This window comes from Pteropus alecto, unplaced genomic scaffold, assembly GCF_000325575.1.
Source record: "Pteropus alecto unplaced genomic scaffold, ASM32557v1 scaffold79, whole genome shotgun sequence".
NCBI classification, from domain to species: domain Eukaryota; kingdom Metazoa; phylum Chordata; class Mammalia; order Chiroptera; family Pteropodidae; genus Pteropus; species Pteropus alecto.
This window is the reverse complement of record NW_006494612.1, coordinates 4,311,397-4,323,830: the sequence shown is the minus strand read 5'-3', so window position 1 is coordinate 4,323,830 and position 12,434 is coordinate 4,311,397. Positions and strand designations below refer to the sequence as shown.

The 12,434-nt window shown below is 43.5% G+C and overlaps 1 protein-coding gene across 1 annotated transcript in view; it reads right to left on the bottom strand.

Moving 5' to 3' along the window:
* Positions 1–22: 22 nt before the first annotated feature.
* The window catches only part of NR2E1 (nuclear receptor subfamily 2 group E member 1), a 23,444-nt gene continuing 11,032 nt past the window's right edge, over positions 23–12,434 (bottom strand). Inside the window, exons 4-9 of the mRNA XM_006926052.1 lie at positions 10,456–10,691; positions 8,972–9,118; positions 6,727–6,823; positions 6,184–6,333; positions 5,827–5,932; positions 23–1,529 (exon numbers count right to left, since the gene is read on the bottom strand). Coding sequence (XP_006926114.1) covers positions 1,367–1,529; positions 5,827–5,932; positions 6,184–6,333; positions 6,727–6,823; positions 8,972–9,118; positions 10,456–10,691 — 899 coding nt within the window. The 3' untranslated portion in view covers positions 23–1,366. The remainder of the gene's footprint in view (positions 1,530–5,826; positions 5,933–6,183; positions 6,334–6,726; positions 6,824–8,971; positions 9,119–10,455; positions 10,692–12,434) is intronic.

Genomic DNA, 12,434 nt, shown 5'->3' with positions numbered 1-12,434 from the left:
CTAATAAATTGGGAAGACTTTGTTTAAATTCAATATATTTTTATTCTTTGTAAATACAATGAGTACAACCTTTTAACTTCACAAATCAGTTAATTCACTTTGTACAAGGAAAATTTTACTCGTCCTATGATAGTCCAAGTGCTGAATATTTTTCCTCAGTGCTAGTACCTAATAAATCAAAATGTGAAAAGTACAGCAGCTATTTTAAAATGTTTCTTTCTACATTTCCATAAGTATAGATTCATACCAAAGGAGCAGCTTATAATGTAGGACGATGTGTGTATGTGTGTAGTATGCACGCACGCACACATGGGCACATTCAAGGCTTTACTAGAAACCAGTTTTCTGAAAGGCATTGAAGAGTCTCAGGCTGTTCGTTAGCAGTGGGTCAACTGAGAAACCTTTTAGTGTTCATCTCCTTGAAGTTATTTCCGGCATCACATCTGTGTTCATTTCCTGTCTGGTGTGACTCGTTGAAACATGAGCTTGGACCCCCATTGCCTTTGGTTTCAACACTATTGTAATGGGACAGCTATCTGCCTCACTCAATCATTCACCTCCGCTTTATTTGGTTTTGCTGTTTTTATTCATCCTCCCTTGACTTCTGTTCTTTTAGTAAAGCTCTTCTATTTTTGAGATGTCATCTAGCCTGAAGTCCTGGTAAGAATCTCATTTTCGTCCACCAATTCCTTTGACAAGGTTGCCTGGCCTATGGTATTAAAAAAAAGGAGGAGAAGAACAAAAGAGAGAAAAAGGAAAGGAAAAAGAGGAAAAGCAAATCTCACAGCATAAGCTACCTTTCACTTATTAACTCAGTTCTGAAGGCCACTTAATGATGTATTATAATAGAAAAGAAACTTTTGATAAAACTTTTGATTTTAAACCTAACCATTGTTTTTAAAATAAAGTTTCCATCATAAGATAGTTCTGAAGGCTGCTATATGATGTTATACACAGAGCTCTATTTGGTTACGCAACTTTATATGCTAAAAAGGAAAAGAAAGTTCTACTTGTGTTTCAGCATTTGATAGTTCAGCCCTATCGTCCAAGTGAGAGGCAGAGTGGCATGGCCTGTGACAACCTCCAATCCAGCGCCCTCCCAAGGCATGGCAGCCGCGAGTTCTCTGGTCAGACGGTCCTCTTACGCCCCCTTTCCTTCCTGGCTGCCCTACCCTGGGCGAGGCAGCATATCAAAGCTACTGGAACTGTTCTGTGTCCATGGACGTTTTCCCCCGCCCCCCCGCCCCTGAAGGCTCCACATTCCCAGATGTATGCTTCCTGAAAGGTTTGTTAGTTGAGGCTTGTTCTCCACAGGTAGAAGTTCGTCAGATACTGTCCCATCCTGAAAAGTGGGGACTTGAAGAGCTTAGATATCACTGGATTTGTACATATCTGAAAGCAGTCTTGTAATTGGCACGTTGCCGATGGTTTTTTTGAAAAACACTTCTTCTATGGTTGATGGGCTAATAGAACGTAAAGCTGGCAAAAGCAACAGGAGTTTTCCGAAGCGACAGGGTTGAGTGGGATATCTGGAATAGGAGAAAGCGTGAAAGCAAGGTCAGATCCATCGCTAATGGAAATTAATGCCTCATACTTGAACACACACCATCTCCAGCATAACTTCCTGATTGGGCCTCTTTAAACACTCTCCCTACGGCAGAGTCCTAGACAGGCAAATTGTCTCTGTTTTGTAGGTAAAATAATTGAGGCCTGGAGAACATAAATGATGCCAAAATCACATGGTGACTCTCTCGACATCAGCAATGGGGTTGTATTTTGTTTGGAGTAAAGAGAATTTAGAAACATGGTACTAAGTTTAGGCTAAATAATAAACATAAGTTTGCCAGTGTAGGAAACAACCATGGTATGGATGAGAAAGCTAGTAGCAGCATCCACACTTTCTTACTCTCCAGGCTCCTTCACGAGGCTATTTTCCTCAAATAAAATGGATTCCTTTTCTTGGAAATTCTCCAAATTATTATTCAGGCATTACACTTAGTCACTCTCAGGAATAATTCCATCCTTATTACATTGCAAATTAAAGACCAAGTTCTGTTGGGTGGCAGTGCCACCCAACTTTCATGTCAATGAAATTGACGTATAATTAAAGATGTGAGAAATTGCCTAACAATTTCCTCTCTTGGTGTCCAACATGCATCTATGCTCAGATGTGCAAGTTCAATTTTCTGCTGCCTATAAGCCACCTTCTTACTGTAGCCCTGATGCTTCTTCGGTCAATAGCTTGGAAAAAGGTATCTTTACACTTCATGGGGCGGGCTCTCTCCACTGAAACAAATTACCTAAAAGACTAAGCTCTGGGGACATGTATCTTGTGACTGAGCCGGGCTCATCCAATACTCAAAAGGTGCTAGAAACTGACTGATATCAAAATTCCTTCTCCAGAGCTAAGTAACCAAACACTTTAACGGCCCCATAACTCCACCCTACAAACAGAGTCACCAGCAGTAACTTTCCTGCTTGTCTCCTGGTTTGGGGCACACAAGATTCTCTCTCTTCGACCTGATACAAGGCTGATAATTCATTCTGGTCTTCTGAGAACTTTATTTGGTTGCTTCCCTGCCCAGCTTCATGAACACTCATGGACAGGGACCACCACACCACATTTAATAAATGTAATAAGGAAATGGGGAAGCTTATCTACATTAAAAAAAAAAAAAAAGCCTAAATCCCACCACTTGCTCTCCTTCCTAAAAGTATGTCCCACGTATCCTGGAAAGAAATCCCAAGACCCACATCTCCCTTTCACCTTGGCAACTATTCTCTTCGATAGCTCTGTTTCCCTTCCCAGGCAGAGGAGAGAGAACCCTGCAGTGGGTGGAACACAGTGGCTGCCTAGGCAAGCCTCCACCGTGTCTGCAACCTAATATGCCGGAAGGTCCCTGGGGTGAGAAAGCACTGTGGGAAATGATTACTTTAAAAAAGGATGGATGTCGGAGAATCCATAGACAATTAAGTATGGATTCTCTGTGAGTAGATAATCCACTCACCTACACCCACTTCTTTTATTCTGTAGTTAGGAAGAAGCTGGTTAGTCGGTCACAAGAATGACTTGTCTATTATAAGTGGAGTACCATACTACCTAGAAACAATAATAATCTATGTGTGTATGTGTGTGTGTGTGTGTGTGTGTGTGTGTGTGAGAGAGAGAGAGAGAGAGAGAGAGAGAGAGAGAGAGAGAGAGAGAGAGAGAGAAGAGTGAGGGAGCGGAGGGCGAGAGAGAGAGAGAGACAGAGACAGAGAGAGACAGAGAGAAACAGAGATAGAGACAGAAACAGAGAGCGTGTTTTTGGCTGCTCAAATTTATTATTATTATTACTATTTTTATTCCCTCCCCCACTTCCACCCCTGACATACGGATGTTGCTGTCTCCCCTTAAGAACTGGATCTCTGAAGGCGGGGCTCACGTTGCTCAAATTTATTATTATTATTACTATTTTTATTTCCCTCCTCCACTTCCACCCCTGACATACAGATGTTGCTGTCTCCCCTTAAGAAATGGATCTCTGAAGGCGGGACTCACAGCGTGCACCTGGCCCCGGCACACCAGGGTATGAGCCGTGGCTCCACTGGGACTCAAATCCAGGACCTTCTGCGTGTAAAGCAGACGTGCTAACCACCACTCTATGGAACCACCTCTCAAAATTATTTTTTAGAATATCTATACCCCTGACTTCACCATTAGCATAGATAACTAGAAGTTTTCTTTTCAGGTGTAAGTGTTTGATCTTCAGTTATAACATACTTTGTGTGAAACACCAATTCCTAGCCTTCTCAAGACCTAGATAATTAGCGAAATAGCTCACAGAGCTATAACAATTAGCTCAATTGGCAATATTAACAATTAATGGACAATTAGTTCAGTTTGCTATGTTAACTTTTCATTTCAATTTCAGATTTTATTTTTCTAGACAGGAAAGTGCTAGAGAAGAATGTTCACTGATTTGAAGGAGCTAAGAAATAAGGCATAGTCAGTTTTGTCATATGTATGACTCTAAATCTTAATATTAAATTATAACTGTAGCAGATATCATGAAAAAAGAAGTTCATGTCAAAGCAGATGTGCTCCTTCCGCGAATAATTTTCGTTTTGAGAGTTGAGGAGAAGTAGTATACTTGTCCTTTCTCTAAAATAGACTTTTGTTAATTTGTGGTTTAATTCTCTCAGGACTCCCTAGAGGCAGCTCCCGGTATACCAGGCTCTCTCAGATTCTCCTTAACCACCTCTCTGGCACCTCCCACAGCACCTCTACCAGCCCCTCTACTGGCTCTAATGAGTGCCCTTTCTCTTTGCCATTCAAGGACACCAGCTCATATGTTGTCACCTTCATCAATCAGCCTTTGTAGATTTTCCCTCACCCCTCTCCCAACTAGAATTCATCTCTCCCACTTCCCACCTTGCTTTTCTCTCTTCTCTGGTCCGAATTGGAGTAACACTTCTACCTACTTCATGCAAGAACCAGGGGCAGTGTTTTGTTCTCTGGTGCTCACAGCAGCCCTGCACAGAGCCAGTACTCAGCAAAGGCTTGACTGAATCAGTAAATGGATATCATATTCTTCTCAGTTTGATGTTCTTTAAACCTTAATGGGTCTAAATGTCAAAGGTCAGTTATGATATACAAATTAGTTTTTAGTAAGAAAACTATATACCGCTCCATTTTATAATTTTGAACAAATATTCAGTGCCTATTATATACGTTCTAAAATTTAATGTGGATTTTAAATTTAAAAACCATGGCACTTTAATTTAGAAAAACATATACACATTGGACTATCACTCAACATGGTTCCAATGGTATTCCATGGACAGGAAACAGTTTTATTCATTACTATACAAAAAAGGGATCAATAATAAAATAAGGAGATCCTAGCGGAAGTGGTATTACTCCAAATGGATAGAGTCGACTTGGGGTTCCGCTGATTCCTCACGTGAGGGAGGTATTTAACAGCTTCTACCCATGTGATTTAGTTATTCTCAACACAGTGTCTGTGGTGATATTGGGATGATAGATAGAGACAAACTCCATGGGCTTCCCTTCAAGACCAATCTAGAAAATAAACAAGAGTAGCAACTCTATTGTAACCTCAGATCTTCCTTCCCCAGACCTAACTTAGGAGGCCAGCAAGCTTCCACAGCTCTTTAAAAACCTTGCTTTTTATCATCCGAAAATAGAAACAGAATGTCTATACCTCCTGGTGGACTTGTCCATTGGTGGGCCAGGAGGAGCACTGCAAGAGCCCCAGTGGCTGAGAGTTTCTACAAATAGATAAGAACAGTCTCTGCCAGTGGGCCCTTGGCTAGAAGTAACCTGGTGGATGCTATAACTCAAAGTAAACCAACAGATACCAATCACCAAAGCTAGATGGCAGTTATGTTGTGGGTCAGGATGGCCTCTCTAGAGGACTCTCTGGTCCTTCTCTTTGGGATTGGCATCCAAAGAAAGGTACTTGCCTTTTTTAAAGGATGACATGAGCACTCTCTACTATATCAACCATACCACTTTAGCCTTCAATTTTGACCTTTCCCACACTGGGGTCCTTTCATATAAATGTGTTCAACTATTTTGATGGATCAGCTTGTGTAGCCAGGTAAGCTGTAAGGTGCCTGGCAATGCTTTCACTTTGATAATCTAGTTTAATTTGCTCCTCTCACCCACCCTGCAAGATAGGTGAGGACATAGATTCTAACTAAATTAACTGGCTGGCAACAGAATAATTAGTCACAACGTCTGAACTGGCTTATTCTTGTTCACACATTCATAATGGAAGCAATTTTCCTAAGGACATGTTCAAGGCAAACAAGAGTCACCTGGTGTGGATGTAGCTGTTGAGAGTTAGCTGAGCCTCGTCTTGAAGAGCTGCGATGGCAGCAGCATTCCGGAAACTTCTCAGTTCAGAACCACTGTGTGTAGGAACTAGAAATGAAGACCAGGAAACTGTGATAGGCGGCACAGGAAATGCAAATGGAGGAAGTGCCTCTCTGGAAGTGGATGGCCAGCAGAACACACAAGTCCCCACGACTATCGAAATGGGGCCAGACCTAGTCTCAGCTCCTTTGAAAACCATCACCTCTTTTTGCAAAGGTCAGTCTGTACTTTGAGGTAACTGAATTAGTGAGGTGGCAGAACTGGGGAAGGAGAAGAAACAGGGGTCTGTGTCTGCTTACCAGCTTTGAAAGTGACGATGCATTTTAGACAGGCAAATTCAGTAGCGTCTAACCGGAGTTGTCTAAACCGAGCCACCACCTCTTGTAAAGCCTGTATTTCAGATATGATCTTGTTCAGCTTCTGGGAATCTGTGTTGTCACCATTCATGCCTAGAATAAAAATATGGAATAAATGCTGTAATATGAAGGCATTTTCATAATTTAATATTGATTTTTGACAAAATCCTGCATATCAATATCTATTCAATTGTTACTCTAAGATATCTGATTCCATGTAAACTGGCTATATTGTATGAAAGTTAATATAAAATCTTCTCTTGGATGATAACAAACACAGTAATTTGCATTTAAATAACAATGCAAGCAGTCATGAATACAACAAAACAACATTATTTGCATTTAAATATAGATTTATAAATGACAGGTATACTCTATTGTTCATTTTTTGCAGGAATTTGTTATTCTTTACATGTTGTTCTTTTTTCAGTAATGTATTTTTATGGTAATTTCTACAACAAAGTCATTAAATTGTGCAATTCTTACCAGATACAGCCAGTAGAGTGTTAGCATCAACCGGAATGGCCCATTGTGCTATTCCTAGAACAAACAGTTCTCTCCAAGCATCTTCCAAAAGCATCAGCTGTCATACAATAGATGTATAATATAATATAGTGTGTAATTTATAAATTTATAAACAATTTCAATATGTAAATTTCCATTATTTTAAAAAGTGTTTTTAAATGCCTGCCTCGGTAATTTTTCCTCTGAATATTCTAGCTGTCCCTTGTTTTCCTTTTTGAGAAGGTGCCTATAGATAAGCATTTGAGAGTCAGCCATTCCAAACCCCAAAAGTTTTCTTCCCATGGGAAAAGGTTTACCCTTCTGGTCCTCCCATCTGTTCATTCTTGACCACCCAGAAACTTCTCCCTGAGACCCAGCCTCCATGAAATGCCACCAGCAGCTCAGCAGGTAGATTCCCCTCATTTAAAAAAAAAAAAAAAATGCTGATATTATCAGGATTGAAGGCTCCAGACTAGGCTTGCAGATCTGGGCCCCCATTTCCTGGTGGAGGTAGGGGGCTGGGCTGAGATGAGGGATGGATGGATGGATGGATGGATGGATGGATGGATGGATGGATGGATGGAGAGAGAGAGAGAGAGAGAGAGAGAGAGATCACTAATTCCCAAGAGGCATGCAGGGAAATCAGGGTGTAATTATGTTAATCGGGTTTTGCTGAGTTTACCTCATCTCACTGCCTGATTTTTCTGAGACTCATAAGTGGACAGCATCAAGGTACTTGTCATCTTCATTCTAATAAAATGTGCTACTGAATATTTAAAACGAAAATCTGGCTCCTTTTCTAAATGAATATACTGGATTCCACTTCACTGCAGTTTGCTAGTTGTTGAAGGGTTTCCACCAAAGGGCTGAGTAGCAGACAGTAAATAAATTTTGTTTGGATTAAAGAGTCTATAAATACTTGTTTTCAGAAAAGAAATAGCCAATTCACACACACACACACACACACACACACACACACACACACACACACACACACACACAGCAAATGGTTAAAGCCAACCAGTGAACATGGTCAAAGATGGAACCTAACCATCTTGAAAAATCTGTTTTGAAAAATCTCTAAAAAAACAGCCAATTCTGGATGATTTCTGTGAAAGGATTTCCTTTTGAAAGCTAAGAGCTGAATTGTGAAGGCTTGTAACCAAAATCAAAAGATTAAATTTCAAAAAGCTTTTAGTTTTATTACATTAAATACAAAAATAATAATTTAAAAATGCAAGGTAAACAATATCTAATTCTGGCCATGTTTGAAAGTCCAGGTCATGAAAAAAAGAACATTCCATGCTGGACGATTAGATGTTTTTAGCACATTGCCAGGTCTCTCTGTAGGAAACGTACTTCATATTAAGGGGACTATTATGCTTTAATTGGGTATAAAATGAATTAAAGAAATAAATCCTTTGCTTTTAGAACTACTTATTAGGCTTTTGGGAAATTTGTCATTAATTTCCATGAATGCACCCGTAATAGCCAGTGGTTTTCTTTCTTTCCCTTCAGGTTAAGAAAATTCTGGCAGAAGCCGTTTCTGATGTTCCTAACAGCAAATTTCTGGGTTTTGGTCCGATGCAATTTTTAGCAGCACATACTTTTACTGCCTCTGAATTTCATTTACAACAGAATTATGCACAATGCCTATTTGTTTACAAAATCTCTTAAAATACTTAAAAAGGAGAATTAGCCTGCAGGAGGTGTGCGATGCACCCTTTAATTCTACGTGCTTATGAATCAGTGGCCAAAACTGTGAGTATCAGAATGGAAAATATAAAGCTGTGAATGTAGAATAATGAGACTAGGTCCAAAAATCTTACAGAATACTCTTATCTATTTCTCTCACTTCCAATGCTTTTAAGAAAGCATTGTTTTACTAAGGATTTAAAAATTCATTACGGTTTTTAAAAATTTGTGATTAATTTCAATGGTTCAATTAAACTTTTAAAAAAAGAGATAATGTCTAGGTATGTTTGTTTTTCATAGACCAGATCCAACTTTCATGAAATAACTTAATTACATTTCTTAGTAAGGATTCCATAGCTAGATATCTTGAACCTGTAGAAAGAAGCTAGTAAAAATAGCTTCCTCATTGCTGTTAAGAACTGATGTCTGGCCTTGGCAATTTATCTAGGTAACTTGTAGTTTCATAAGACTGACTACTGTCGCTTCTTCCCAATCTACTTCCCGCAAGACCTCAGGGCCCTCTTGATCATACCTGGTCTTGCAAAGATAGGGTGGAGAAAGCTGGTACACTCTTAGCCCACTTGATGCTCATAAACAGAAGCCTGGCAGCTGATTCACACACTGACTCTGTGGCCACTTCATAGAGATACATTGGGGTCCCATTCACTTCATGGGGGTACTGGTTGAGGAAGAAACAGAGACATCAGAAAGTGAAGAAACCACAGCTTTGCAAGACGAGCCAACTTTTTAATTTTCTAGTGAGAAGAAGGAAGGAGATAGGAATTTAGATGTTCTGCTTACATGGGCAGTTGCCTTGGGGGGATAAAAACCAAATCTCTATACCTATAGCATTTGAGAAATTGTTGGAAGAGACTCATTTCCACTCTTTGTGGGTCTGTTCCTTCCAGAGGGGCATCTGGCTTTTCTATCCCCTGTAACAAGTTTTCCTTGGGCTGAGCCAAGTGCCAGGCCTGTCTCCCAATTTAGACAAGAGCTGCTTGCATTTGTGTAAATAAAAATAGATGTGGGAAAAAAAAAGTATAAATTAATAGGCATCCCAAACACAAATATGCATATGAGTATTTTTAGAAAGGATTAGTATATTATGGAAATATTTCAATTAGACATCTTAATCATTCACAGAGCACTCCCATTCATAACTGACAACATATTCATAACACTACTTTCCCAAGCTTATTATACACATCAAGGGTAAGAAAGCAATATAAAATATTGTGCGTGCACATGTGCCCAGGTGTTTGGCTTCCTTGCAGTGTGGGGCTGCAGCTGGCCCTCCTGTGAGGAAGATCTAGGGCCCTTCTTGGCCTGGAGTGAGGGCTTTGGGTATGTACCATCTGGAAGCCTGCGGGGTAATCTCTAGGTGCCCCCTAGAGACTTTTGAGGTGGGTCTGGCTGTAGCCATGCTAGTAGAAGCTCAATCCTGTTGTAAATACATGTGGCTCACATGAGAGAGTAAGGGGGGAGTGAGAAATGAAGCCAGTTTCTAGAAACTGTCCCTAACAGGATGCACTCAGCTTTGCCCAGGGACCCACAGCTCTGCCCAACAGAATAGACCCCTGAGAGTTGCAACTCAGGGGCTCTTCTGCTAGCTGTAGGCAACTCCTTTCTTCTAAAAACAAATGTCTGGTCTTCTGGCCTCCAGAGGCGTTCCTAGACTGACCTCAGTTCAAACAGGGCTCCACACAGGGCGTTTTCTTAAGGTGCAGGTTCCAAGGGAAACCCCTGGAACTTGCTGGAAAGGGCTCTCTGGGGGATGGGCCAGGAGTCCACATTTATAGCAGTTCAGGGAGTAACTTTAGTGCACACTAAAGTTTGAGCACCCTTGGCTCAACAGAGAAGAGCGAGAGGCCCAGAGCTCCCTCCAGGGCCCGGCTAAGTACCCTTCGAGGTCTCTCCATCTTTTTGCCCGACCCATCCCAGCTCTGAAAACATGGGGTGCGCCCCTCTCCGCCCTTTGCTTGGCACCTGCCTTCGAGGGCCTAGCAAACCGCTGACCTTGGGCGTGGGCTGAGCCAAGCTCACGAGGGTCTGCCGCTCGGGGGTGGTGGACACGGTGGCCAGCTCCAGGCCATGGGGCTCCAGCTGCGTGACCGCGGTGAAGAAGGCGGGTGCCGGCAGAGCGGCGGAGGGGAAGTGCGCCGCAGTTCCATTCTCCTCCTTGTGTCCACGGAAGTAGAGGGCCACCTGCTTGCGGATGGTGGACGTCCGAGGCCCCCGTTCGTGCTGCACAGCTGCAGAGATAGACCGAAGCACAGCCAAGATCAGAGTCTCAGCGACACTTAGCCGCTGCCACGCTGCAGAGCCAAAGGCCACCCGAGGCAGGCAAGGTCCCCGCGAGGCGAGGTGAAGGGAATGTGAGTGCGGAGGGTATTCTTGAGATCGTCTAACTGCCACATTGTATGCATTAGGAAGCCGAGGCCGAGAAGAGGAGCCCGGTACAAAGTGTCAGGATACTGACAAGCTTCGAGCAAGACTAGATGTGCTCTCTGTCTGTTCAGGGCCCCTGTCCACCTAGAAGAGATTGCAGGGACACAGACCCTTTGGGAGAGAGTAGCTTGGTATTCTCGTCCACAACCAAGGAGAGTGGGAGCACTGCGCCCAGCCAAGCACGACGTCTCTGCACGGACTTTTTTCGCTCGGTCCAAGTCTGACTACCCCAATCTCCAACCCCGCCCACGCGGACAAGCCGTTTGGCCTCAGGAAAATAGCACCTCAGCCCGAGGACGCTGGAGGATGAGACGAGGAAGTGTCCTCGGTCTAGGAGTGTGTTGGAGGAAGGCAGAGGAGATGTGACAATTATCACCAACAGTTTAAACAAACAAATTAATTCAGGGCAATCTTCTGCTCGCCTAGCTTGACAACTTGTCAATACACAAGATCAACAGGTGGGACGCTCCCTCCTGCTATCTGAGCTGCGGAGGAAAGAGCTCTCCCCAATGGGCGCTGTACCTCCTAGGGCTGCCAACCCCGCCGGCCGCCGCCACAGCAAATTCCACTTCGCACCCTGTGTTGAGTCCCCATTCCTCCCTCTGGGCATTTACACCCGTCCCCGCCCCGCCCTGGGGAGCCCTCCCCCAGGCCGCCAGGGGTCATACCCTTGGACTGTGCTCTATGCCCAAGAAGCACCCAGAAGTCCTAGTTCTTGCTGCACGTGTTATCAGGTTTCTGGGAGTTGGGTGTCCGAGACACACAAAGGCGTCACCCTACCTCTACAGCCCCTTTCTGTAGAACTCAAAGAAAGCCCTGGAAAAGCCCAGATTTCCACAATGGCCCTCTTGACTTTGGAATCTTGGTGAATTTGAAAATAGGGGTTCTGTCTTTGCCCTCCCTCCTCCAACGCACTGTCTCCTCGGCTCCACTATCTCCTCCCCCGGACTGCGAGATCTTAACAGGCTTGGGTGGGCCGGGTGCACAAAAAGCCTGCAAGGAGAGGCGTGAAGAGGAATTAGGTAGGATGAGAGGGAAGAAATATCGCGCATGTGTCCACAACCGAGTGAGGTCCCTGGGAACGCTGCCTTCCTGGAGGTAGTTGTGGGACGCAGGTTTCTTCCGTGGGCATGGGTTTTTCCTTAGGGAGGTCAGTGCGGGTGGGCAGGGGGCTCTTGCGGAGAGGCGGGAAGGATACGACCTGAGGCCAGTTCCCAGAATCGGACAAAGAAATGGAGATGGTCTACGTGCAGATGAATGCCACGTCTTTTCTGTATATGTAGATTACTTACTACTCAACATCAGAAGAGTAAAAAGCTGTACTTATTACCATCTTTGTTCATGTTGACTTCCAAACACTTCTTCAGCCGACACGCCCTGCACTGGTTTCTGTGCGTCTTGTCCACGGGGCAGCCTCCCTGGAACAGAGCTCAAGCGGTCAGCGGTCCCTGGGCCTTTAAACTGGCGACACGAAGCCGGTGCCAGGTGGGGGGGAAATGGCGTGGAGGAGGAAACAGATCCAGCCACCCACCTAAGCGCGACACACC